General features: G+C 40.4%; 1 protein-coding gene and 1 long non-coding RNA gene across 2 annotated transcripts in view; both read right to left on the bottom strand.

Moving 5' to 3' along the window:
• Window positions 1–11,518: 11,518 nt before the first annotated feature.
• Window positions 11,519–12,291, bottom strand: LOC125782447 (uncharacterized). The gene is made up of 2 exons (XR_007425135.1): window positions 12,128–12,291; window positions 11,519–11,638 (listed from the first exon to the last, which is right to left on the bottom strand). It is a non-coding gene; the product is annotated as an uncharacterized LOC125782447 (long non-coding RNA).
• Window positions 12,292–19,493: 7,202 nt separating this feature from the next.
• tnfrsfa (tumor necrosis factor receptor superfamily, member a) overlaps window positions 19,494–23,588 on the bottom strand; it is a 53,679-nt gene continuing 49,584 nt past the window's right edge. Inside the window, exon 10 of the mRNA XM_007237223.4 lies at window positions 19,494–23,501. Within this exon, the coding sequence (XP_007237285.3) occupies window positions 23,212–23,501 (290 nt within the window). The 3' untranslated portion in view covers window positions 19,494–23,211. The remainder of the gene's footprint in view (window positions 23,502–23,588) is intronic.

The following is a 23,588-nucleotide window of genomic DNA, read 5'->3' on the forward strand; positions in this document are numbered from 1 at the left end:
GACTGACATCATGCAGCACAACATCCATCTGCTGAAAGAAGACCCCATCAGGCAGACAAACTGCAGGGTGCCAGCACGCCTGATTCCAGACCTAAAGAAGGAAGTGGAGACAATGCTGGAGCTGGGTGTGATTGAGCCATCAAGGAGCGAATGGTGTAGTCCTGTGGTGTTGGTCCCAAAAGAGGATGGTGGTCTTCGATTCTGCATAGACTTTTCCAAGGTGAATGCTGTGTCGGCTTTTGACGCTTACCCTATGCCAAGAGCTGATGAACTGATAGAGAGGCTGGGTAGGGCAAAGTATCTGACAACTCTTGACTTGTGCAAGGGCTATTGGCAAATCCCATTGGCACCAGGAGCAAAAGAACTGACGGCATTTCGCACACCCAGTGGGCTGTACCACTTTTCTGTCATGCCTTTTGGTCTGCACGGAGCAGCAGCAACCTTCCAGCGGCTGATGGATGAGGTTCTCAAAGACACAGACAACTTTGCAGCTGCATACATCGATGATGTTGTCATCTTCAGTGCGACCTGGGCTGAGCATGTACAGCATGTGGGAGCGGTGCTTCGAAAGATTGCGGATGCTGGATTGACGGCCAACCCTGCCAAATGTCATCTTGCACAGGGTGAAGTTTCATACCTGGGTTACATCCTAGGGGGTGGAGTCATTCGTCCTCAAGTGAGCAAGATTGAAGCAGTCAAAGCATGTCCTGCACCGAACACTAAAAGGAGGGTGAGGTCTTTCCTGGGTCTGATTGGATGGTACCGCCGGTTCATACCAAACTTCTCCAGTAGGGCAGCAGTGCTAACTGACCTGGTGAAGAAAGACAAGCCTCAAAGGGTGAAGTGGACAGAGGAATGCGAGACAGCTTTTCAAGATCTGAAATCTTGTTTGTGCTGCGAACCGATTCTGTGGAGTCCGGATTTTGAGAAGCCCTTCCTGGTGCAGACAGATGCATCTGGTAGTGGACTGGGTGCAGTACTACATCAAGGGGAGGAAGAAGACATGAAGCCGGTCCTCTACATCAGTAGGAAGCTGTTCCCCAGGGAAATTAATTATTCCACTGTCGAAAAGGAAGCATTAGCAGTGAAGTGACTGCTGAAGAGTTAGTAAGCTCAGTGAAGTACTGTCCTGAAGCCTAGGCACAGTATTTATTTGTAGGGCTGCTGTTCAATGCTAAGTTGCATTATAGTCCTTTAATTTGCATTGTATTTTTTAATTCTTTATTTTTCTTTTTTTCTTTAATTACACTTTTTTTTTTTGAATAAATTCTGCACTTTGAACTTACCTGGAGGTAACCTTTGATCTTGGTGTGGTGGATTCCGATCTCCTTCCTTGGCGCTTTCCACACGTAAATCCTTAAGCTCCCCTGGTTTCACACACCTTCCAGTGGAGAACTTCTACAGGCCAAAAATTGAAAAGTGTTTTATGTCACATTTCTAAGCACAATTTGCTCCAATTTACCATGCATATGCATTTTCCCACTCTTTTAAGTCATTTTTCATGGAAAAAACAAGGTTTCATGAATAGTCAAAATTTTCACCAAATCGACATACCGCCGCCTTACCGTTTTTTCTCATTTGGGCAAAAAATTAAAAAATGTGTTTTTTTGTCGCATTTCTAAGCACAATTTGCTCCAATTTACCATGCACATGCATTTCTCCAATCTTTTGAGTCATTTTTCATGGAAAAAACAAGGTTTCATGAATGGTCAAAATTTTCACCAAATCGACATACCGCCGCCTTACCGTTTTTATTTCATTTGGGCCAAATATTGAAAAGTGTTTTTTGTCGCATTTCTAAGCACAATTTGCTCCAATTTACCACGCATGTGCAATTCCCCACTCTTTTGAGTCATTTTTCATGGAAAAAACAAGGTTTCATGAAAGGTCAAAATTTTTACCAAATTGACATATCGCCGCCTTACCATTTTTTCTCATTTGCGCCAAAAATTGAAAAGTGTTTTTTGTCGCATTTCTAAGCACAATTTGCTCCAATTTAACATGCATATGCATTTCCCCACTCTTTTGAGTCATTTTTCATGGAAAAAACAAGGTTTCATGAATGGTCAAAATTTTCACCAATTCGACATACCGACGCCTAACCATTTTTTCTCATTTGCGCCAAAAATTGAAAAGTGTTTTTTGTCGCATTTCTAAGCACAATTTGCTCCAATTTAACATGCACATGCATTTCCTCACTCTTTTGAGTCATTTTTCATGGAAAAAACAAGGTTTCATGAATGGTGAAAATTTTCACCAAATCGACATACCACCGCCTTACCATTTTTTCTCATTTGGGCCAAAAATTGAAGTGTTTCTTGTCGCATTTCTAAGCACAATTTGCTCCAATTTACCATGCATATGCAATTCCCCACTCTTTTGAGTCATTTTTCATGGAAAAAACAAGGTTTCATGAATGGTCAAAATTTTCACCAAATCGACATACCGCCGCCTTACCATTTTTTCTCATTTGGGCTAAAAATTTAAAAGTGTTTTTTGTCGCATTTCTAAGCACAATTTGCTCCAATTTACCATGCATCATATCATGTCCATGCATATCTGAGCAAAAAATAATAATAAGCTAGCGTTACTGCTACTGTGGGCTAATGCTGGAGATGTAGTCAAAGCATGTGTTATAGGCTCATAACATGAGAAAAAGAAAAGAATAAAATTTCATACAATTATAAACTTTGATTTTGCTCAATTGCTCCACAAAAACACTGGTACAATCTGATTTCAGATTATAGAAATATAGCACATTCAAGAGTATACTCGAGCTGTATGAAATTTTTACATACTGTATTTTTCACAGTACAATGCACACTTAGTCCTTTAATTTTCCCAAAAAAATTCAGTGCACCTTATGTATGAATTTTATCAGTTAGTTTGTAAGGAGCAGTAAAGCTACTCCACTAAAGTGCAGTGTTGTACAGTTAAACAGAGTTTCAGTGAAATTTCTCCAGCACAGAGGCTGGAGCAGTATTAGAAGTATTGGAAATCTAAGCTTACTGTAAATAAACAGAAGTGCTTTACTCAAGCAAATAAACAGTTTTCAGGAGAGAAATCTGTGTAGATTAACATCCAGCTCTCGTTTGACTTTAAAAGAAAATGTTTTTTGTAAGAATTACAGTTTTGTTTAATTTGGCGCCGCTTTCCCATTAGAAGGAAAACATGGCGACACCCCTCTTCCTTACTAGTGTAGCTAAAATGTGCCTTATAATACTGCGCACCTTATGTGTAAAAATAGACCAGAAAATAGACATTCACTGATAGTGTGCCTAAAATGACCAAAATTACCCCCTAAAAATCCAATAATTATAATTTTTCTTTTATGTAAACTGCTATCTCATTTGTTTTGCGAAACTAAGTCATTATTTTGAGATAGCATGTTATTATTTTGTGATACTAGCAAATGTGTTTGCTTTTGGGAAAAAAAAAAACATTTTGTCTTTCAAAATAATGAATTACTATCACAAAATAATGAGAGTATCTCAAATAATGAGATAGTATGTCAAAATAATGAGACTTACAGTGGTGATGATGAGGACCACCAGGGGGCGCCATACCTACAACCATAATGTTTTACTCTTACTTTCATGCACTGTCCAAATTACCCGTAACCTTACAACACCCCCCCCTCCCCCCCCACACACACACATGCACTTCTAGATAAGTCTTATATATAAAAAAAAAGAATTAGTTTTAAATAAAATATATGACCTAACACAGGAAAGGTTTATTCTGATTACATGGCAGACAGTAAAAAAACATGCATATGTTTCTTTTTTTTTATATAGTTTATGTAAACTTTCGTTTTAGCTGTGTAAAGTTTATCCGGTTATCCTACAAAATCCGGATCAATTAGATTTCAATATTTCTGACCAGGTGTTCCAAGACTTTTTTTTTTAATTTTTTTTTACAGTATTTAAATCTCCATGTTGTTTTTGCAGAGATAAAGATGAAATGAACATCACTGATTATGAGTGTTTCAGTGAAGCATGTGAAGGATGCGGGTCTCTTGTTAGACAGTAACTGACCAGTTGTTTTCTCGTCCTTTTATGTGGCCCGCGATAGCTTGAAAGGTACAGTACACAGTACACGCAGCGCCCTCTTTCTCTCTCTTTCACGCGCGCATGCTGCGCCCAATGACAGTGTATATTAACTGGACCAAGCCATCCCGCTGATTTCAACGGAGCAAGGTGAGGCCAATCGTGTCACTTCCTGATCGGCTTCTCGTGGGGCGTTAACCGGGAAAGGGAGAGACTGCGCAGGCGCCAGCATGACGCAAATCTTCCGCGTGCCGTGCAAACAACCGTACTGTTTATAGGAGCTGCACAGAACTATTCACTCCACAGTGAGAAGAGCTCCATTCCATCCCAGAATGGGGCTTTTATTGAATAAACAGCAGATAAAAACTAGAATTACTGATATCCAATATTAGTCCACGGATTTACTGAAGAATATTCATAGTGTGTCTATATAACAAGCATTTAGAAACTCTAATGATAATAATAAATGTGTAATATAAACTATAGTTTTATCTATACATTATAATTCTCATGGCCTATCTTACTTCTATTTACTACTATCCTACTATCTACAATGTATTATCACTGTTAGTAGTAGTATTATATTTGCATAATAAGAGATTACTTTGACCCGGCTCCGTACCTTTGAATTTGAAGGAGCAACTTCTCCAAACATTACAGCACGGTATTTTGGGTCGCGTTTTTTTCACGTCATCGTTAGCATAGTTGTATATAAACGTTATTTTCTGAAGCTATGAACAGATTATTAATCTTAGGGATCAAATGACAGAAAAAACGTTCTTTGCAAAAAAGAACATGGGCCGTGTCATAATCGAAAACGGCTTGGAAATACATTTATTATTGGTTCAAAGACACCCCGAAATGAATGTAAGTGAATGGACAGCTTCGCTCAATTTGTCCTCTCATCACTCAGCAGCACACTTCCGGTGGCACGTTTTGGAAGGGAAAAGCTGGGGGCCTGGCTGCGCCCTATTTATCTCTTTCTCTCACGTGCGCGCCCTGTCTCTCTCTCGCGCGCGCTGCGCCCCCTTTCTTTAGCGTGCGCGCTCTCGCGCTCTCACGCTCTCGCTCTCTCGCTCTCTCTCTCTCTCTTTCTCTCTCTCCGTCACACATGTTCTTAGCAGCTCACAAATTTAGATTTTATATTAATTAAGCCTCTTTTCAGTATGTCAAATGTTTTTATTAAAGTTAATATTATAACTTGTGTTTGATGTTATTTTTTATCGTTGATTGATGGAGTTTTTTTTATAACATGATTAATTAAAGCACCAAGAAGACATATTTCTTTTCCATGCAACTGTAATGTTTTAATTAAATAAGTAACACATTCAGAGGTACTTAATATTAAGGAGTAGTTAAATTTAGTTTATATTACACTTGGTAACATTTTGTTACATTTATAAGTTATATCCATATGCCGATGTGGCTCTCGTGAAAATAAGTTCAACATCCCTGTCATAGTGGAGGTTCTGGATGTGAAAGATCTGTGGCAGGTTTTTGATGGGGATCACATCATCATGGCTGTAGATCTGGGTTGGAGCGTCAAGGCTCATCATCAGTGTGTGAGGGGACAGACTAAAGGAAAATCTGGGCTGAACCACAGCCAGAAAGGAACAGGCCTCAGAGATCTTTAATGATGATTGAGGGAGGAATGTGTAAACCCCCTGCTGTGAATGTAGCAAAAGACCAGGCCATCATCAGAAGCAGCTACAATGAACATGCGAGTGTCAGAACTACAGTGTCAAGTCTGGACCCCAGACAAATAGAGGACAGTGGTCTAGACCAGTGTGTCCTGTTTTGTTCTTTAGTCATGTGGATGGCTGGGTTCACTGTTGGAAATCTGTTGAACTGAATTTGTTAAAGCCTAAGCTGAGTTCCTAACTTGTGATTATTGATGGTAAGAAATCAAAATTTTGTCCCACAAATACAAGGAATACAGCTTAAAAGACTTTTGTTTGGCAACACCCGCTGTTTTAGAGTCTGTTGCACACATTGTACAAGACATAGATGGTGGAAAACAACCCAAGATGTTGAATCAGATAAACTGAAGATGATACAATGGGGGTTTTAGCTGCAGTAATTTGATGTACAGGGGACCCTCATGCATAAAATGGCCCAAAGACCCCAAAATATCCAAAAAGTGGACAAAATCTGAAAACTTTAAAAGGGCAGACTGGAGAGGACCAACCATGCTCTCTGTTATCTGTAGTGCTCACTTTTCAGCACCTCTGCCAGGAAAAGCAGCGTACTGACCCACACGACAACTGGATCTTAAAACTGACGCGTTTCCAACAAAATGGGAATGTAAAGAAGTTAACGAAAGGTGTTGACGAGCCTCTGTGGTCATTAAAGTAAACAGGGTAACTGTGGTTACTTCGCCCATTTTGTGTTTGTGTGTGTTTAATTGATTTGTGTGTAGAGTTCTCAGAGTATGAGGCATGCTTGCAGAAAATGTGTGTAAAAAAATCCAGAAAAACTGTAGTCACATAATTCTACTGTGATTAATTGTAGTATTTTTTTTTTATCGATTGACACCACTATTTTTTTGTTTCATCAATTGCTTTACATAATAATTATTCTTTGAATTTTATGTTAAGGTGAATAAAATAGATTTGTTGTCTTGTTTTTGAACATATCTGAAACAACATTATATATTGTTAACTTAGTACAGAAATAGTACAGAAATTTGTAATCACTTTGTGACAGAACGGGTCTGCCAGGCTTAGTTTTTCTGTTTTCTAACCCCCCAAAACATAAAATACTGTTCTGCCCCTGTTTAGTACTCACTATTTTAGTTATATGCTAGCTTGGCCATTTACACAATTTTCATATAATTCTTACTCTTACTGCAGGATTTTGCTAAGCAGAGACAGATACTTTGGACATAATCTTTCACACTTACATGGGGTAGCAGCTGTAGTTTCTGGCAGACAAAGGGTTTGCAAAATGGTTTAACCTGGTCTTTTATAGGCCCAGGGCAAGTTGGAGCATGCCCAGTGTGGGCCAAGTGGCTTGACCTATCTTGAGGGGGAAAGAATTTTCACCTATTTTTGTTCTTATAGATTTTTTTGTTATAATAGCATTTTCTAAAACTCTGTTTAGAAAAATGTGTTAATGTTGTACCCATCTTTTTAAATCTGAATGTGGCAGATATATTTGTGAAAAAATCTGTGTTTAAATATTTGGCTCCCCCCTCCACTCTAAAATGGTATGTCCTTCCTAAATTAACCACTAGGGGAGGCCTATATAAGGAGTCAGTCTTCCATGGCTGAGAGTAGGGGTGGGAATCGTTTACTATCTCACGATTCGATTCGATTCGATTCCCATTTTGGGGGCCACGATTCGATTCAAAATCGATTTTTGATTCAAAACGATTTGAATTATAAAAATTTCTGCTTCTGGCTTATGAATCTTATTGAAAAAAAACCCTCCATAATATACACTGGTCCTGGAGCAGGTAATGTGTTACAAAAACAATAAAATGTGCAGGAATGTGGGTCCTCAGTGACAGAGGAATCACTGGGATATCACAATGACGTTAATGAACAATAAATAAATAATAAATAACACTGCTTTATTACCAGGCTACTAGCGGTGGTGTGTAGGTGACGCTGCTGGGCTGATGTGATGATAGCAGTGGAGCGCTAAAGTTCAGGAGCAGCTGCTGATTAACTAGTTAATTTAAGGTCGTTGTATTTCTTCAGAAAGGGGGCAGGAGGTGGAGAAATTAATTCATATGGTCCATTCCTTAATTCCTCTGTGATGAGGAGCTGAAATTAGCTCTGATTAGCTTATTGTATTTTTCCGTTCCGCCTTAAATGCTGCAGCCCGCTGCCACCTGTAGCGTTATTTAAGGTGGAACTGGAAAGTTAGCTAGTTAGCTAGCTAACAGTTACTGAAACTAACTACTAGCGATCTTTTTTATGCTTGTTATGAAGCATTCTGCCATAAAACATTGAAACTACACGTTAATCTAATGTAATATAGTGCTTGTTCTGCCATCTTACCGGTGATTCTCAAACACCTACGCTCTGTGTGTGTCTGGAAGATCTCCGTTTGAAAGGACAAGCGCTATCCCCAGGGTTGCCAGGTCCAACAAAAATACCCAGCCCAAAATCAGTCTAAAACCCGCCCCTCAGAATCGATTTTGGGACATTTTAAATCGATTCTGAATCGTAGTAAATGAGAATCAAGATTCTTATGTGAATCGATTTTTTGGCACACCTCTAGCTGAGAGAGTGGAAATAATTAGAAAAACGGTGATATTGTGGATCACTGCTCCTGTAAAGATTAAGAAAGTGTTTTGACCAAAAACAATCTGTGGTGTTTTTGAATCTTTTAAAATTATATATATATATACTTTATTTTATTTTTTTTGTAAATATTTTTTTCTCTTCATTTTTTTTTCATCAAATGGACTCATTTTTTTCATCAAAAGCACCAATAAACACACATAAACACACGACACTGAAACCTCGGCGCATGCACCGAGCAAACAAGGCGAACCCCTGTGTCGGGCAGCGTATCATTTTAAGGAAAACCACGTGACCGATGCAGTTCCTCGCACAGTTGCTTGCAATGATTTTCTCAGTCCAGCAGATGTCGCCATTAAGTGATACAGCAACACAGTGTCAATACAGTTTGGGAAATGTGCCATACACCCAATGAGGCTTCATCTGCCCATGACTAGAAGGTGCTATGTTGTTTGGCCAATTTTTATGTGTAGAAGTGGACATTTTTAGCAGTCCCATTTAAAAGAGGCCCACAACCCTGGCGGACTCTACTACCCGCACTGCAAAGTGTGACAAAATTAAACTCCAAAAAGCTCCAAAAAGCATACTAAGATAAGTTTTGTTAGATCAACTTTTCTCCATATTTCAATTTAAGGTGAATTGATTCAATTGAGTTATATTGACTGTAAACTGACTGAACATAATTGTGATTTTTAGGGTATATTTTATGTTTTTGGGAAGAGCAACCCTGATGAATTAAAAACACACACCTTTGGCTCCCATTGGCACCTGCTAAAGTCATAGAATTTGAAAATAGCAAAAATACGTTTTGGAAAAATAAAAATACCCAGAAAGTTTTGGAAAAGAGAGTAATTTGGTCGACAAATCTTTGTGTCTCAGTTTATCGATGGAGAAAATCTATTTGGAGTTAACAAATACATCAGCACAGAGTTAATTCAGTAACTTGAGCCTACACATTGGAGCTCTCAGGATATGACACGTTTTATTATTAAAGATTGTGTGTCTGATTCATTTTAGACCTACTAGCCTACTATAATCAATTTTAACCCTCCTGCTCTTAAATTAGCACAGGAATCATTTTTACACCACCAAATTTTTCTACAACATTTTTAGCTGTGAACAATGTCTCAAAGCTGTGGTTAACTGCAGTGAAAGTACAAATAGGCACTGAAAATGTATTACAAACTGAACATTATAAATAATAAATTGAAAACCAAAGACAAAACTCAACATTAAGGTGTGTGTGTGTGTGTGTGTGTGAATTCATGCACATGAGTGGCATGTGACACTCAGGTCAGAGTGGACCTTGCAAACATAGGCAGCACATTTGCAGCACCTCAGGCTTTTGTTGTCTCTATGGGCACAGAGCTTACATGGGTTTTTTTCCATGTATACCTGCATATTCCAGGCATAGCTGCTCCTGGCATCACTTGCTGCCCAGATCTTTATTCCATATTTCCCTGTTTTTCCCTTTTTGTAGCCTCATTGTTTGAGAGATATACTCCTGCTAAAATCAACAGACCTATGTAGGCTTGGAGGTCTACCAGGGCGATTTCTCTCCAGGTGTCCCCAAACCCACGCTTCCCCTCCAGGTTTGTCATCTCTTTAGTATAATTCCCTCAATGAACTCTGGTAAAAAGGGTTGGAGGCTGGACTTGATGTCATACCAATGCATACCGTGTTGGCCCTGGAGTCAGTGACATAACAGACACCTGTCTAGGCTGGGTGAAAATATGATGCATTGTATCATCAGGAAGTTGGTTCATGTGGGAGGATCGGGACATAAGCACGGGAAAGAGATGTGTACCCGCGAAAGACATTGTTTAATCTGAAGTGTGTGTGTGTGAGTGAGTGTGTGAGTGAGCAAGTGAGTTGGGGTGGTGTGTATGGGGATGTTTTGTGTCTGATGAATGAATATATTCTGGATACCCATTCATTTCCTATGGCGGTCACTTTTGACCAGGAACACCACATGTGTAACAAGGTTAAATAAAACACTCAAAATTCAATGAAAGAAGTGATCATCACTTTTATGTGTTCAAGTGCATAGTGTGGAGGATATCATAAGGCCTTGAGGCAATCAGATGTAAAACACAATATTTACTAGTGTTTTAAATTGTAAAACGGTCAGATTTGACCCGAATACGACAGGATGGTTAATTATAGCTTTAGTTGTGTTTTTTTTTTTTTTTTTTTTTTGTTTTATTGTCCATATCTGCACTCCTAGTGTGTTTAGTGCTGGGCCGTACTAGGCAGCAATGGGTTAACTTGAACCGGTGTGCATTTCTCTCATACCGCTAGAGGGCGCTGCGGAGCTCCGTACGGAACAAAACCGTCAGAGAAGAGGATCCAAGGCTGATCTAGCTCCGTTCTGCAGAGAAACAAGAACACCTCCTGCTGCTGTTTTTTTTACTGTACGAGTGATTTTATCCCAGTAAAATAGCGCAGTAACTACAGCCCTTTTAAATATATTAATATTGTAGCTTGAAGGATGATTAGATTGTATTTGTTAACCGGAGAAAGAAGGGCATTGTAGCTGATTTAAAAACTGTAATATCTCTAATGGCTTCAGGAATAACATATAGTAAATTTATATTAAACTTGTGCAATAGAGCTTTTGAGAAATATCTCTTTGAATACTTAAACATTGAGTAATTTAGGTTTGTTTATAGTGTTTATGGAACTATTTATTAAAATATTAAATTTTGTAAAGGGATCCGTGTTAAATTTGTTAGCATGTCTATTTTTAAAGTCTATTATTTACATTCTGTAGGTGTTCTTCTGATAATAAAGTCTGATTTCTTCATATGTTATCTGCGGTCCAATCTGAAGGGAGCTGCCTATGTAGTCATTGCCTTTAAAGGCAGCTCCCTCGTTCGGCAGCATTTTCACCCATAAGGGATCTTATAAGGCAGCGCGTTCGGGACACGCTCTGGAGTCAGCATACTTTGACAGCTTCGTAGAAATGCATGAGTAATGAAACCATAATATAATAAATATTTTGTATGAGCCAGAGCTAAATTATCAAACTAAGCTACGTTTCACACAATAGTACATTCATACACAGTCAACTAATTTTTATTATATCTTTATCTTTTAGTTGCATAAAACACATGATTCATAAACTTTATTTTTTTTTATTTACCCATACCCACTAGTTGAGATGTGATACTACAATAAGCATAGTGACAATAAACACACAGCAAGCAAAAATAATAATGTTAAGAGAGAAAACTTTATTACATTCAAAGAAAAAATATATATATTCATAAAGGGAGCTAACGCTGCCTCCAGCCGGTCTGACCAGAGTTCACCTTCCCCGGCCCACGTTCATCCCTGTGGAAAAAATAAATCTGAATTAGTAACAGCGGTTTATGGAGAACACGCTCATAATTACACTATTTACACAATTAATCACTCAGTTACAGGTAAATCTAGTTATTCCCTCTAACAATTAAACTGTTTACGCATTAAATCACTGAATTACAGGTTATTCTACAGTGTTACACTATTTACACAGTAAATCACTTAGTTATACGTAACAGTGACTTAAAACAGTTAAAACTTTTTACACTGGACGGCCAGGGTGTCTTTGTTTCCTAGCGGGGGTTTCCTCAGCGCTGCAGCCGCGTTTGGTACTCTGTAAGTCGGCTAGATGCGTGTTAGCTTACCCGGTAAATTAGCGCGATAAGCTAACGGTAGCTTCCGCCGGTCAGGTCTTACATTAAAGGAAGTACAGGCGAAAACAACTTAAAACAGTCTAAAATATGCTAGTTTGATAAACCCACGCAGCGGTGAGTGGAAATACAGGAAGGAATTACTTACATTCGTACAGAAACTCCCTCGCAATGCCGGCTCCGTCCGCCATGTTTTTAAATCTGAGCGCTGGAACTCTGAGCTGGTGAAATGCATCATGGGATTGCCTTCGCCGTGAAGGATACATCTCACGCTGCCTTCAGAATCGGGGTAAAATAAGGCAGCTTCCCAGGTAGGCGAGAAGGGTATAGCTGCAGCCTGGAGCACCTCCAAAGGGGAGGAACATACCTCCAAACAGGCAGAGCCTACCTCCAAGTAAGATGGTGCTTGGTGTTACGCGGTATGGTGTTTTTCACAATGTTTTGTGCTTGTAAATAACCCTAAAGGTTAATTAATTAATCTATTTCGTTTATTAAATGTTTGTTTATTTTAAAATGCATTTTCTAAGAGTCTAAAAGCATGTTCTGCACATTGCAGCCACTTTTTATTTATTTAAAACGTTTAAACATTTGCCATGCTGTGAATTTTTAAAATTATAAAATAGTAAAGATCTAAATAATAAAGGCAGTTGTTTATTCGTAGCCAATAATATTATAAATACATACACACTACACGTATTTTATTATATTGACATTTAAGAAATATAAATAATCAATAATTGTTGACTAATATATTTATTGCCATCCATGAGCTTTTTAATCACAGAGGACTTTTTGTGGCATTCGGCAGAGAAATGGAGCTGTGTTAAGTGAGGTCTCCCTGCCTTACGAAGTAGACTTTTATATAATATAATATATTATAATGTGATAGTACATTCTATATAACATTAAATTTGATGTAATAGAATAATAGTAATAATAATCACGGAAGACTTTTATTATGATATTCGCCGGAGCCGTGGTGAGAGCGGTCTCGCGCACAAACGGTGGACTTCCCACTTGGAGGTAAGCCCCTCCCCTTTGGAGCTGTGGACCTCCTATTTGGAGGTAAGCCCCTCCCCTTTGGAGGTGCTCCAGTCTGCAGCAATACATACTTGAGGTAGGCAGCACATGCCACCTTCCGAATGGGACAGTCCTTTTCTCGGGAGCGCGCCTATGCTGCCTGAAAATGCTGCCTAGTTGGGCAGCTCCCTTCAGATTGGACCGCAGCTGTTGTGTAATTTTGTGGGACAAGGTAAACCCAGTACTAATCAAAGCCTTAATTTAAAGCCTTAGTATTTTATATACAAGTTCTTCTCAAAAAATAGCATATTGTGATAAAGTTCATTCTTTTCCAAAATGAAAAACTTAAACTTTTATATATTTTAAATTCATTGCACACCAACTGAAATATTTCATGTCTTTTATTGTTTTAATACTGATGATTTTGGCATACAGCTCATAAAAACCCCAAACTTTTGGACCAGAAACAGCGGCAGAAGCGCCTGACCTGGGCTACAGAGAAGCAGCACTGGACTGTTGCTCAATTTTTGGATGTCATTCGGAAATTAAGGTGCCAGAGTCTGTAGGAAGACTTGGGAGAAGGAAATGCCAAAATGCCTGAAGTCCAGTGTCAAGTACCCACAGTCAGTGGGTCATGGCAGTCTGGGGTGCCATGTCAGCTGCTGGTGTTCCACTGTGTTTTATCAATGCAGCTAGCTATCAGGAGATTTTGGAGCACTTTATGCTTCCATCTGCTGAAAAGCTTTATGGAGATAAAGATTTCATTTTTCAGCAGGACCTGGCACCTGCTCACAGTGCCAAAACCACTGGTAAATGGTTTACTGACCATGGTATTACTGTGCTCAATTGGCCTGCCAACTCTCCTGACCTGAACCCCATAGAGAATCTGTGGGATACTTTGAAGAGAAAGTTAAGAAATGCAAGACCCAACACTCTGGATGAGCTTGAGGCCGCTATCGAAGCATCCTGGGCCTCCATAACACCTCAGCAGTGCCACATGCTGATTGCCTCCATGCCACGCCGCATTGAAGCAGCAAGGATTCCCGACCAAGTATTGAGTGCATTACTGAACATAATTATTTGAAGGTTGACTTTTTTTTGTATTAAAAACACTTTTCTTTTATCGGTCAGATGAAATATGCTAATTTTTTTTAGATTTTTGGGATTTTATTTTTTTCTTTACTTTTTTGCCAAAATCATCAATATTAAAACAATAAAAGGCTTGAACTACTTCAGTTGTAATGAATCTAAAATAAATGAAAGTCTAATGTTTTACGGTACATTACAAAAATAATAACAATATGCAAATTTTTTGAGAAGGACCTGTATATATTATATGTATATTTCTTTTTTTTTTCTTCTTCCTGTCGGCGTCACAGCAGCCACTTCGGGAGCAAAACACGGTGCTTATTTTTTTGTTTTGTTGTTAATAACCCGATCCGAACTTGTAACCATGCAAGAGTTCGCTATGAGAGAAACTGGCACCCATATTTACGACCGACAGACCCTCCTAAACCTGCTAAAACAACCAAAAACTGTACTTATGGACGGTTTACGAGCGGAGCTACGTGTGCTAGGCCTACCAAGATTCGCAGCGTTTCCTGAGCCTGCTGGCTGAAAAAATGGCTCCCTGCAAGTGGTGCGCAAGGAGCTGGAAATGCGGTAAGAAAGCCGGAGTCTGCTAACGGTTAACTCCAGCCGGCCAGCGGTGCCATCCATCCTGTTCTCCGACGTCTGCTCCCTGGAGAACAAGCTAGACTACCTCCGGCTCCAGCGGCCAAGCCAGCGCGAGTTCAGAGACTGCTGTGTGTTCGTTTTTACATCCCGGTTTCTGCTATTAAGTTGAGCGGCATGATTTCCTTCCATGCTGACCGCGATGAGCAGCTGTCCGGTAAGACCCGCAAAGAGGGTTTGTGTTGAATATATCAACACAGCACGGTGTGACAAAGCTGCGCCGGTCTTCAGCTACTGCTCGCCGCTGGTGGAGTTTGCTATTGTCAGAGCCAGGTTATTCTACCTGCCTAGAGAGCTAAGCAACATGTACATAATAGCAGTGTATGTAGCACCCAGTGCTAATGCTAATGCTAACGGTGCTCTGCACGAGCTGTACACTGCTATCTTCAAACTCCAGAACTCACACCCTGATGGACTGTTTATTGTTCCTGGTTATTTCAATCACAGTTACCTGAAGGCTCTGATGCCCAGCTTTCACCAGTATGTGGAATTTTCAACGAATGAAGCTAACGTGCTGGATCTTTTTTACACATTCCTGGTGTGTACAGTGCTGAGCCCTGCCCCCATTACGGCTACACGGACCACATCTCTGTGATGCTCATCCCAGCATATAGACAGCTCATGAGACGTGCCAAATCACAAAAGATGCAAGTGACAACCTGGCCATCTCTGCTCTTCAGGACTGTTTTGAGCACACTGACTGGGACATGTTCGGAGAAGGTGCTACATCTGATGACTCCATCAACCTGGAGGAGTAAACAGACTCAGTGACTGGTGACATCAGCAAGTGCATTGAGGATGTTACTATAAAACAATCACAACACACCCCAACCAGAAGCCGTGTATTACTGCAGAGGTGCATGTGCTGCTGAGAACCCGGGACAAGGCCTTTAAGTCAGGAGACAAGGCAGGCCTAAGAACAGCTAGAGCCAAGCTCTCCAGGGGCATCAAAGAGACAAGCGCGACTACGCGAAGAAAATCTACGCCCACTTCCAGGACAATTCTGACACTCCTCACATGTGGCAGGGCATCCAGACCATCACCAACTACAAGACACCTCCACCTGCTTATAACAGTGATGCCACTCTTCCATGTGTGCTAAACACCTTCTACGCAAGGTTCAGAACTATACAGAACTATAGGACAGCAAGGAAGACCACACCTCCTCCAAACGACCAGGTACTGTGCCTGTCCTCAGCTGATGTGCGGAGAACTCTACTCAGAGTCAACCCAAGGAAAACCCCAGGACCAGACAGCATACCTGGCAGAGTGCTCAGAGGATGTGCAGACCAACTCAGAGATGTTCTCACGGACATTTTCAACATCTCTCTGAGCACTGCGGTCGTGCCGACGTGCTTCAAGACGACCACCATAGTCCCTGTGCCAAAGAAGACTTGAGTGTCCTGCCTCAATGACTACCGTCCCTTTGCACTTACCCTAATCATCATGAATTACTTTGAGAAGCTGGTCATGAGGCACATTAAAAACCAGACAACAAAGCCTGCTATGTTTGAATGCTGTTCATCAGCATTCAACAGCATCATCCCTCAGCACCTGATTGGAAAACTGAGCTTGCTGGGCCTGAACTCCTCCCTCTGTAACTGGGTTTTGGACTTCCTGACTGAGAGACCACAATCAGTCAGGATTGGAAACAGCACCTCCAGCACCACCATACTGAGCACTGGCGCCCCCCAGGGTTGTGCTCAGTCCACTACTGTTCACTCTGCTGACTCGTGACTGTACTGCAAAGTACAGCTCAAAACACATCATCAAGTTTGCTGATGACACAACTGTAGTTGGCCTCATCAGCAAGAACGACGAGTCAGCATACAGAGAGTAGGTGCAGTGGCTGACGGCTGACTGGTGCAGAACCAACAACCTATCTCTAAACGTGAATAAAACCAAAGAGATGGTTGTTGACTTCAGGAGAGCTCCATGTGTCCACCACCCGCTGAACATCAACGGCTCTGCTGTGGAAATTGTGGAAAACACCAAGTTCCTCGGTGTTCACATTGCAGAGAACCTCACCTGGTCCCTCAACACCAGCTCCATAACAAAGAAAGCCCAGCAGCGCCTCTACTTCCTGCGGAGACTGAGGAAAGCACATCTCCCACCTCTCATCCTCACCATGTCCTACAGAGGGACTGCAGAGAGCAACCTGAGCACCTGCATTACTGTTTGGTTTGGGAAATGCAACACTTCAGACTGCAAGACCGTACAGCGGATAGTGAGGACAGCTGAGAAGATCATCAGAGTCTCTCTTCCCTCCATCACCGACATCTTCACCACACGCTGCATCTGCGAAGCCACCAGTATTGTGGACAACCCCACCCACCCGTCACACGGACTCTTCGCTCTGATGCCGTCCGGCAGAAGATACAGGAGCATCCGAGCCTGTACTACTAGACTCTGCAACAGCTTCTTCCACCAGGCAGTCAGACTTCTCATCACACAGAACTGGACTGAACCCCCCCACCACCCTTTACACACACAAAGACTGTACTTCTCTCTCTCTCTTACGCACGCACACACTGAAACATCACTATCCTTATCAGCAATATTTGCTGCTACTCCCAAAACCATAAACTCTCTACCTCAGTAACTGCTGTGATTACATACAGTTGTGGTCAAAAGTTTACATACACTTGTAAAAAAACATAATGTTATGGCTGTCTTGAGTTTTCAATAAGTTCTACAACTCTTATTTTTCTGTGATAGAGTGATCGGAACACATACATGTTTGTCACAAAAAACAGTCATAAAATTTGGTTCTTTCATAAATTTATTATGGGTCTGCTGAAAATGTCACCAAATCTGCTGGGTCAAAAATATACATACAGCAACAAAATTTGTCAATTTTGGTGATGTAGCGAGTTGTGTCAATCAAATTAGCTTCATGTCATGGCCTCTTCACTTCTTGTAAGTGATTCTGATTGACTACAGCTGTTGACTTCTCATGAGCCCATTTAAATAGGGCTCATTTGACCCAGTGATTAGACTCAGCTACAAAAGCTACAATGGGAAAGTCAAAGGAACTCAGTGTGGATCTGAAAAAGCGAATTATTGACTTGAACAAGTCAGGGAAGTCACTTGGAGCCATTTCAAAGCAGCTACAGGTCCCAAGAGCAACTGTGCAGACAATTATACGCAAGTATAAAGTGCATGGAACAGTTGTGTCACTGCCACGATCAGGAAGAAAACGCAAGCTATCACATGCTGCCGAGAGGAGATTGGTCAGGATGGTCAAGAGTCAACCAAGAATCACCAAGAAGCAGGTCTGCAAGGATTTGGAAGCTGATGGAACACAGGTGTCAGTCTCCACAGTCAAGCGTGTTTTACATCGTCATGGACTGAGAGGCTGCCGTGCAAGAAAGAAGCCCTTGCTCCAGAAAAGGCACCTTAAGACTCGGCTGAAGTTTGCTGCTGATCACATGGACAAAGATAAAACCTTCTGGAGGAAAGTTCTCTGGTCAGACGAAACAAAAATTGAGCTGTTTGGCCACAACACCCAGCAATATGTTTGGAGGAGAAAAGGTGAGGCCTTTAATCCCAGGAACACCATGCCTACTGTCAAGCATGGTGGTGGTAGTATTATGCTCTGGGGATGTTTTGCTGCCAGTGGAACTGGTTCTTTGCAGAAAGTAAATGGGATAATGAAGAAGGAGGATTACCTCCAAATTCTGCAGGAAAACTTAAAACCATCAGCCCGAAGGTTGGGTCTTGGGCGCAGTTGGGTGTTCCAACAAGACAATGACCCAAAACACACATCAAAAGTGGTAAAGGAATGGCTAAACCAGGCTAGAATTAAGGTTTTAGAATGGCCTTCCCAAAGTCCTGACTTAAACCCCATTGAGAACATGTGGACAGTGCTAAAGAAACGGGTTCATGCAAGAAAACCATCACATTTAGCTGAACTGCACCAATTCTGTCAAGAAGAGTGGTCAAACATTCGACCTGAAGCTTGCCAGGAGCTTGTGGATGGCTACCAAAAGCGCCTAGTTGCCGTGAAAATGGCCAAGGGACATGTAACCAAATACTAATGTTGCTGTATGTATATTTTTGACCCAGCAGATTTGGTGACATTTTCAGCAGACCCATAATAAATTTATGAAAGAACCAAATTTTATGACTGTTTTTTGTGACAAACATGTATGTGTTCCGATCACTCTATCACAGAAAAATAAGAGTTGTAGAACTTATTGAAAACTCAAGACAGCCATAACATTATGTTTTTTTACAAGTGTATGTAAACTTTTGACCACAACTGTATGTCCTATATGTTACAGTATGTTACACATACTGTAACTATGACATTATTATATCGTATCGGTACTGCACTGTCCTGTTCTTTTTTTTTTTTAAATTGTCTAGTTTTTTTAATTGTATCGTTACTATTGCACTTTATGCTGTCTTCTTCTAGCCGTCTCATGTTGCACCATGGCTTTGGAGGAACATAATTTTACTACACTGTGTACCTGTACTTAGATGTAATGACAATAAAAGCCTCTTGACTTGACTTGATATCTACTCCTAACGGTACAGTAACTCACAAACCAATAATAAATCCCAGTCATGAAAAAAATAATAATACAAATACAATTGTTTCTTTGCTTACCATCAGTGTGTAGTCCCTTCCCCTTGGCTACTTCCAATGTGTGTTAATTTGAAAGTTGAGATGTGATGCAGCTAGCTAACCTGGCTTCACCTCTTAACTTACACAACAGAAAGAGCACAAAACAGTCACTTCATATCATTACATATTTCAACATAGTATGAAACTTTTATTCAAAAATGAAATCTACAATCGCATTTGCAACAGCAAACATCTTAAATTTATTATTGAGCAAACTTTTGTCTAATGGGAGGACATGTTCTAAACACAGAGCTAAAGGTGGATGAGCTAGTGCACAGGGGCTTAAAAAAAAGTTAAAGCGGACATGGGGCGGCATTAATGAAAGTAGAGGAGCTACTAAAAGTGAAGCTTATCTATAGTAGATCACGAATGTGCTCTCTTTAGAAACAAGCTAAACAAGCGAAACCCTATGCATGAAGCTGCATCAAGGCGTAAGAAGATAACTGAAGAAAAAAAAAAGAAAAAAGAAAAACAATCATCAAAAATGAGAGGACAGGAGAAAAAGTAAAAGAAACAGGTCCCTTGAAATTGATGCAGGTATCTTTTTCTTTAATAAAAACAAAAAACAGTTTTAATCTTGGTCACTAGGTGGCAGTGCCTGCACTGTATTTGAATAGACGCTGAACACAGCGATGCTCCAAGAGCCATTTCCTGCTGGTCTGGATTTCTTCACTTAGGCATATTCCAAAACCACGCATTTACAAAAGCTACGACTGATCCAGGATCTGCTTAGAAACTAAATCTAGAGCTATGAGGATCAATTCATACGGCTAAAATGTTCTAAGCTATGGTCCTATAGCTGAGTCGAGCTTAGCTCATTTATAGTACCAGTCAAATGTTTGGAGCCACCTGACTGAATGTGTTTTTATTTATTTATTTATTACCATAAAGGCTTGTGCTTAACATTTGTATGGAAGGCATGTATTGAAGTGAAGTATTGCATACTATGCAAGTCTATCCTATCAATTCCTACTTGAGCCCTTCCAGCAAGTAACCATATATCCATATCTAACTGTCTTACATTCAACTTCTATTTCTTCATTCATAAAACATTTAACATAAAATAACTTACAATCATAAAGAACATTACTGAATTCTTCTTAAGGGAAGAAGGAAACTCGAAATATGGTGCTTCATTGGAAGGGCTTAATTAGGGGAGAGCGGGGCACAAACTAATAATAATAAAAAAAACAAAACAAAACAAAAAAAAAACAAACAAAAAAAACTTTTCCACTGCATGGTACCTACACCACTCGACTGGACTCAAAACGTATTCTTATTCTAATCAAATTTTTATCAAACGTAAGACCACCTGTGGTTAATTGGATTGGGAGATTTTGGAGTGGAAAACTAGGGTTCAATTCCCAGTCTGGGTGACTATGTTGTGCTCCACCAATAAGAGTCCTCTTCAATAACGGTTTCTATAAATATGATAAATCTCTATTAATTTAACCACCTTTTTTTAACCTGCCACCAATGTAGCTTTACTCAGCAGCAATCACACTCAGAGGAAAGTGCTGGCTTCCCAGCTGTGATACATGAGCCAAAAGATGCATGTACTGGAAGCTGAGCCACTCTGAGCCGCCCTAAAACTGATACTTTTTTAGTACCTGCTCACTTGAGTTTCTAAGCAAACTCTCAGTAGGGCCTCAAAACAACATTTTTATATGGCTGAGAAAACAGTCAAACCAAGAACCTAGAACACAATCCCTTCAGCAGCCTTCAGTATTACTGCTGGAAACAATAGTGTTTTGCAATGTCACCAGATACATTTAGGGTTGTAAGCTGTGGTAGTGGAAAAAAAACAGGTACTACTTAACAAAAAAACAAACAAACAAGAAAAGTCAAATAGAACAGAGTAATGTAGATACCATGCAGTAGATTAGCATCATAATTGTAGTTTAAATATCAAATCAATATTTTTTCACCTGAAGACTAAAAGTGTCTTTGTCCATGATAAGTGAACAATATATGCCTGATACGTTAGCCCTGTATAGAAGTCACAAAATGCAGTCCTACAATATTTGTTAGCTGTAATAGAGCAATGTTTTAAGCAGGTAAAAGATAGCTAGGCTAAAGTACAGCGTATAAACATGGTGGAGGTAGTTTCACTCTCTTTTACAGCTAAAACCCCCAACATAAGTAAAAAACAAAACTGAATAAAAAAAAAAAATAATAAAAAAAAATAAAGAAATTAAACAAAGAAATAAAATAGAGAAATAAGTGCCCCACACTCTCCCCCATTTGTGGCAGGAAAGTAGTTTAAAGAACCCTGAACTTAAATTTTTAATCATTTTAATCAGCTTTTTGATACTATTCATGCTTGGGCAAAATGAATCATGAATGGTTGTTGCTATGCTCCATCTAATCAAACTGTTCAGTAGAAGGTCAATATTTGCTATTTTTAAATATAAAATGTATAAAATACTCCATGTGTCCAAACTTTTGACTGATACACAAAATGTGCCAATGGGAGCTTTTTTTAAATCTTTTTCAAGAGAACCCCATAAATTAATATCCATCCGTTCCTTCGATTCATAAGCTCTGTTTATACTTCATTCTCTTCAATAAGGGTTTCTATAAATATGATAAATCTCTATATTTGGAAGAATAGGGATTCAGTATATGACTATTTACAACCCAGGCAAGAACGAAAGCATCTTGGCCTAAATAAGAAGGAACAGAACGGTCCTTCATCTTTTCCGTGAGAACCCTTGAGAACGAACGACGAACATACATGAACGTACCAGTGCACAGCAGCACAGCCATCTTTCAGGGGACGGGGAGATAGCGAGGTCTCCTGAGAGCAGGATCAGGAAATCCTCAGATGGTGAACAAAAGTAATGCAGGCAGTGAAATATCATTTGTGTGTTTGCATTCAATGGGATGATCAAACGGTGCTCGTCCAGCGTTTTGAGGTGCTCTGTGGTGCCTGCTAAGAAATGCAAGAGCTTGTGGACCTCCAGAGGAAGAGCGTTTTAAGCTGAGCGCTTTGGCATCTCAAAACGAGCGAAAGGTCTGGCGAAAAGGACGCTCTCGCTCTTAGTCACAGTGCCTGTCGGCACAAGGCAGGCTTAGCAATCTTAACCAAACAATCTGATATTGTTAACAGGTATAAATAATTAGACGCAGTTACGTTACGCCAATAAATACATTACGTGTCTTTCTATAAATAAGGAAATGGCAGAGACTGAAGGCCCTGCCGCTCGATATTTCCTTAACAAATACAGTATGTAGATACTGGTAACATTGAACGTCTGACTGCATCACTGTTTTAAAAAAAGTTGTGAATGTGATTCAACAATCAATTTCCTACAAATTTGTTCACTTCGGCTGATGGCACTCACTCTTGCCAGCCATTGCTAAAGTTTTTTTTTTTTTTTTTTTTCTTTTGTTCAAAGTCAACTTCAACTAAAAGCAGAAGACCATGACTCAAGTCCTGACTGTAGTGTAGTCCAGGGGTTCAACTACCTGTAGTTTAAACTATTAATGTGCACTGAACAAGTCAACATGTAGTCACAAACAACTCAAAAAATGCCTGTTGGCAGTGCATTGCTTGAGGCAAAGCCCTCCAGGTTAAGAGAGCGACTTAAAAAAAAGTTGTCTCTTTAACCGGTGCTGGCGTTCGCCCGAGTCCAGTGTTGGCTTTGAAAGCCGCTTGTGGTTGCGACACGGAGCCGAGCATTGAAGCTCGACCATGAATCGTCAGTCCACATCTGGCCAACGGCCGTTTTGGGGGAGGAAGGCAGCTAGGCTAAAGTCCTCCTCTTCCTCTGCAATCTTTTTTTTTTTCAATCCATTTTGCTTTTACGAGTTCGCAAGAATGCCATTCGGTTTAATCAAAGTCACTCGTATTTGTAGTAGCCCCGCTCCACTGCCTTGCAGGAGATCTGTTCGGCGGTGTAGCGCTGGTCCAGCTCCAGCAGGGCCTGCAGCAGGTCGTTGATGTTGGCCCGGAGGCCCTCGCGCTGCATCCAGCTACGTAGCAGCTCGTAGACTTTGTCTCCGGCGTTCTGCGACTCGGCCAGCTTAATGGCATTGTCGCTCAGGCCGATGCTGCGGAAGAACTTGTTGTGCATGCGCACGTCTAGTGTGTCGAACAGGTCAAAGCTCTTGCTCAGGGACGTCTCCTCACCTGGGAAGGGAAGCAGGTAGAGAAAAGTTTCTTAGAAGGACAGTAATCCAAGAGTAGATCATTGATATCATCCAAAATCTTCTAGGA

The sequence above is a fragment of the Astyanax mexicanus genome, chromosome 17 (genome assembly GCF_023375975.1).
Source record: "Astyanax mexicanus isolate ESR-SI-001 chromosome 17, AstMex3_surface, whole genome shotgun sequence".
In the NCBI taxonomy this organism is placed as follows: Eukaryota; Metazoa; Chordata; class Actinopteri; order Characiformes; family Acestrorhamphidae; genus Astyanax; species Astyanax mexicanus.